General features: G+C 39.7%; 2 protein-coding genes across 4 annotated transcripts in view; one reads left to right on the forward strand and one right to left on the reverse strand.

Annotated features, from left to right (window-relative positions):
- LOC109825066 (ras-related protein RABC1) overlaps positions 1–2,307 on the forward strand; it is a 26,140-nt gene extending 23,833 nt beyond the window's left edge. For both annotated transcript variants that reach the window (XM_020391778.1, XM_020391777.1), the window contains one exon: positions 1,874–2,307. In XM_020391778.1, the coding sequence (XP_020247367.1) occupies positions 1,874–1,984 (111 nt within the window). In that variant the 3' untranslated portion in view covers positions 1,985–2,307. The remainder of the gene's footprint in view (positions 1–1,873) is intronic.
- LOC109825128 (F-box protein SKP2A-like) overlaps positions 2,876–4,855 on the reverse strand; it is a 12,109-nt gene continuing 10,129 nt past the window's right edge. For both annotated transcript variants that reach the window (XM_020391860.1, XM_020391861.1), the window contains one exon: positions 2,876–4,268. In XM_020391860.1, coding sequence (XP_020247449.1) covers positions 3,889–4,268 — 380 coding nt within the window. In that variant the 3' untranslated portion in view covers positions 2,876–3,888. The remainder of the gene's footprint in view (positions 4,269–4,855) is intronic.

Below are 4,855 nucleotides of genomic sequence, written 5' to 3' on the forward strand. Positions count from 1 at the left end.
AGGCTCATCAGGAGTGGGCTTCTTGACCCCCTGGTGGATGTCCATCTACGAACAGACCATAGGAAACCACTACAAAGTTATTTGGAAGACATAGATCAATCACTCCACTGCAATTAGTACTGTTACATGTGGACCAGTCAACATAAAGGCATGTTGTGATGCACCCTATTTCATTAGCTCCTTGGATGATTATTTCCGAGATGGATACATGTGCTTGATTTCTTAAGCCTCGGATTGTTTTTTAAGTACTGATCTCAGTGAGCTTGAAAATCAGTATGCGATGATCTGTCAGCCAGCCAAGGATATCCTATACTTTGCAACAGAATCGTGTTGTGAAAATGCGAAATAGGGCATTGCTAGATATGTTTATGGGTATGGTAACGTAGACCAACACATCCATGCTTAGTAGCTATTGGGTTTTATATGAAACCTAACCCAACCAATTGAGTGGGTGTGTCCGTGTGACGGTGTGTTTAGGTCAACCCAAGGACAATGTCACAGAAGGCGCTAGACGGACTAGGTGTTTGAGGTAGCGCCTAAACGCCTAAGCTTACACCTAGGCGGTTGGCTATTTTTTTATAATAATTGATAAAAATATATATTAAATTCATATAAATTTACAAAAAATAGATACCAATGCTAGATCTACAATAAATCATGCATACTTAAATGCTAAATAGCCAAAATAATAATTAACAAGGTTATAGAAAGCGCTAAGAGGCCTAGGTGTTTGGTTCGTTGCCTAGAACTTAGGAGATTTTCTTTTTTATTTTTTAATTACAATAATTGATAGTAAATGTTAATGTTATAGAAAGCTTGTGCTGGACTGGTGTCTAGGTGGATTTTCTTGTTCATTTAAGTGGTTGTCGAGGACATTCTGTTGAAGCTCGGAGGAGGTAGTGAAAGTGTTCATATTTGGAGATTAAACGAGTTTGAAGGAGGTTGGAGGACATGGAGTCTGCAATACAGAAAATCACGATCAAGGCCTAAAGGATGCAGTCCACATCAGCTGACAATGCTCCCCTAAACACTCCCAAAATCTAGGTGGGCAGACTTAGACGGTCAAGGTACCGCCTAGGTCTAGGCGTACGTCTAGGCGGAGGCTTTTTAAAACAGTGCCTGGGGATATGATTTTACTTGTTGCTCTACATATATGCTCGTAGGGGGTTCAGGAAGAAGTATACTCCACATAACTTGTGGACCGTCTAGCTATCATCCACTTCCTTTGTTCTTGTTTAGGGACGAATATGTGGGAATCTGTCATCTAATCCTAAAGTGGTTATGTAAACATGGTAAGGCATATCTAGCTTGCTTATTGTTTCTAGAACACGTGCATAGGATTTATGCTTCTACTGTAGTCTGTGATTGTTAAATTATATGTCATCTACCTCTTAAATAGGGCAGATCTTCTTTTATTTATATCTTTGATATGCAGCATGGAATCTATGCTTTGATTGTACGCTTGCGAATGTTAAACCATCTCTCATCTACACATCTACTATGATAGATGTGATATTGTGTATAGGGATAATGTGGCTAGACCCATTATTATCGCCCAATTGAGGATAGACCTGCTGTAATTCTATTGGTGCGGTTAAGACCCCTTGAGTGATTCTTTTCGCTAAGAAAAAGGTTTGTTTCTGGGAAAAGGTTTGTTTCTGGGGCTCTATCCAACTTGGACGAATTGTACGGAAGGTCTATCTGCACCGATAGCAACAGGGAGTCTATGGCCTCCATCAGGCAATAGCATTGGCTGTCTATCCACAATTAACCCTTGTTCCAATCCTAGATATGCAAGTTACTGTCTTCTTTTTATGCAAGATGTCTATGATTATTTGGCGAGATAAGTAATACTTGATTGGTCATGGTGCAGATCTTAGATACACCAAGCCTTTTGGCAGAAGGTTCAGCAAGTGTGAAAAAGAAGAACATATTTAAGCAGAGCCAACCTCAAGCTGATGCTGCCACAAGTGGTTGCTGCTGATAAATCTGTAATCTCAGCACTTCTTGTAAAGCTGATACCGCATGCTTGCTGCTGATTTCTGCCTCTTTCGTGTCCAAAGGCTGTGAAGCCCATGCTTCTCGTTTCCTCATCTATTGCTTGGTGGCATGGGGTTTGACAATGATGTTGAAAAGTGGTCGTAATATAATTTATTGTTTCAGTTGTTCAATTATATAGTTTATACACTATCGTTGTTTATATCAAGTTTCCGACTAGGTGTACTATTATCATGCCGCCTCTGTATTTTATCAACTTAGTTACCTTTCTATGAGTTGACTACTGTATACCCTGAGATTTCAGTCGTCTCCTTGCTGTCTCATGACTTGACTACTGTACGCCTTGAGATTTCACTGTCTTCACATCAATTGCAGCGGGTGACTGTGTCTGTCTAGATCTTGTAAATTTGTCATCGGCTGCAGAGGGTACAAGTTGAAGAGAATGGATGTGCGTCGGCAGATTACGAAAGTAGGTATTATGAATGCTTTCCCCCCTTATTTTGGGGTCAACAAAAGCATGTAGTTTTCTTTAGACTAAACCAAAACGAGCGCCGGGGGTTTAGACAATGCAAGATGAAGATGGATGACCAATAACAGGCATCTATTCATTAAATTTATCCAAGCTGAGGAAGAAAAAGCCACTTAACAGAGAACATGTTAATTCCTGCAACACGTTAGGATCAAGCGACTGCAAAGCCCAAGTTTTAGCCGTTCATATTCATACCCAGTCATCAACAATGACCGCCGTCGAAGCTGACCAAGGGATAACAAACTGACAATTTGAGATACGAAGTTAACAGAGAACAGAATTTACATACATCACTTCGACAATTTGAGATACGAAGTTAACAGAGAACAGAATTTACATGATACGAAATTAACAGAGAACAGAATTTACATACTTGACTTTGACAATTTGAGATACGAAGTTAACAGAGAACATAATTTACATACATGACTCGGGAGTTTCTCAACCATACTCGGTCTGTGTTACTCGCATATACATCAGATGAAAACATACATGATTTAGGAGTTTCTGATCTACACTCTCTCCATGTTACTAGCTTATACACCAGATGAAAACATAGGTTCAGAACCAAAAGAGGTCATGCAAACTCATTGCAGTTCCTCCGTCTCAATTCAGACATTTCCCTGGAAACAACACATCCAGCTACATTATAACAGTGTACGGCTGAAAGTCCTGTGTAATTTCTCCTGATTGCTACTCAATATAGGAGAAACTTTTCCTATAAGTGGTCCTCTAAAGAAAATCAATAAAGGGTTAATTGCGGATAAACCCCGTATAGTTCTGTAGGGTGCAGATACCTCCTGAGTGGAACTTTTTGGCTATTTTACTTAGAAATTTGCTTCTCACCCTCTCCCTTCTTCTGGGACAAAGACCTCATAAGAATTAGGTCCTGTTTAGCAACTTTTTAAAATTGGTCGGCTTTGAACCTAGTTCAATTATAGTTTTCTCATTGGCAAATACTAATCCACAAACGACTCGGTTTTTTCTTCCGTTCGAATTTGAGGGCTTAACCTGGTCCAGTTATGGACCGAAGGTAGCTGATCCACAACTAAACTGGTTCTCATAAGAACTCATTCCATAATTAAACTTGGCCTATTTTTAATAAGTTGCCCAACACACGGGTGCTAAAATTCCCTTTAGAGTTTCCATGATTGGGCAATAGTATAGGAGGCCTATCTGCAACAATAGTACTACAAAGCATCTGTCCGTGATTGGACAATAGCACAATGGTCTCTTTGTAGTTAACCCATCAAGAAATGACATGGACTATAAAATTTGCGCTGAAGGGCATATCAGATCCTTTTGCACATGATTCTTCTCTAGAGGACCTCTAATATTATCTCCCCCATCAATAAACATTATCAGAGAGCACCGACTCCACCACCACGATGATGAGCCTGGACTGCACAAGCACAGTGTACGGATGTAAGACTAAGACAGCCGCTGATGATGAGTGAGTGCCTCCCAGGGCAAGTGTGGAGCGAAGGAAACGAGTCACACACTGCCTGAACAGCATTAGGGGTCAGAGCTGTGCACTGGCTGACGTTGAGGTTCATTAGCCCCTCCTTTTCTTTGCTGTGAGTACTTTTAAGATGGACTGAATCCCATAACTCATGCGTGCTTTTCAGTCGGCTGTTTGCTGCCAGTGAATACATTGCCCTATCAGTTATGTTGTGACAGTAGTACAAGCTTAAGGATCTCAAGTCGGGACAGCCATTTGCCAAAGCAATAACACTTTCATCTGCAGTGACCACAATGAGACTTTCAAGTGTCAATAATAAGTTCAAAATAGATGGATTATCCTAGAAGGGAAACTAATGTGATAGAGAGGGAGGTCCAACGAAAACTATCAAATGAAAATATCCAGAGCTTTGGCTGCAATGACACGTGGACCATCTCTAACTAGGGAGGTTGTTTGTAAATTTAATTAAGTTAATTAAATATAATTAAGCACATTATGAAATATTTAACAATTTATTAAAATATAACGGAATATTCAACTGACGCTTCGTTTGGTAAGTGGGAACCAGATCAAGTGAGAATGGAATGAAGCAAGCAATAGAATGGAATGGGTGGGAATGTAGTGTTCATTCCATTCTCATATTTGGGCTAGAGAATGAAGCAGAAATGCAAAACTTTTTAATTTTTAGAATTGATAATTAATAAATAATTTGGAAATATTTGGTATGTATTTAAAATTTTCATTCCCATTTAAATGAAAATGCCCATATTCCCTACCAACTCATTGGGAATGAAGGAGAAATGAGAATGAGCATTCTAACTTTTAAAAGGATGGTGTCACTCATTCCACGTAGCGCACGAGGCCTG

The sequence above is a fragment of the Asparagus officinalis genome, chromosome 10 (assembly GCF_001876935.1).
Source record: "Asparagus officinalis chromosome 10, Aspof.V1, whole genome shotgun sequence".
NCBI lineage: Eukaryota > Viridiplantae > Streptophyta > Magnoliopsida > Asparagales > Asparagaceae > Asparagus > Asparagus officinalis.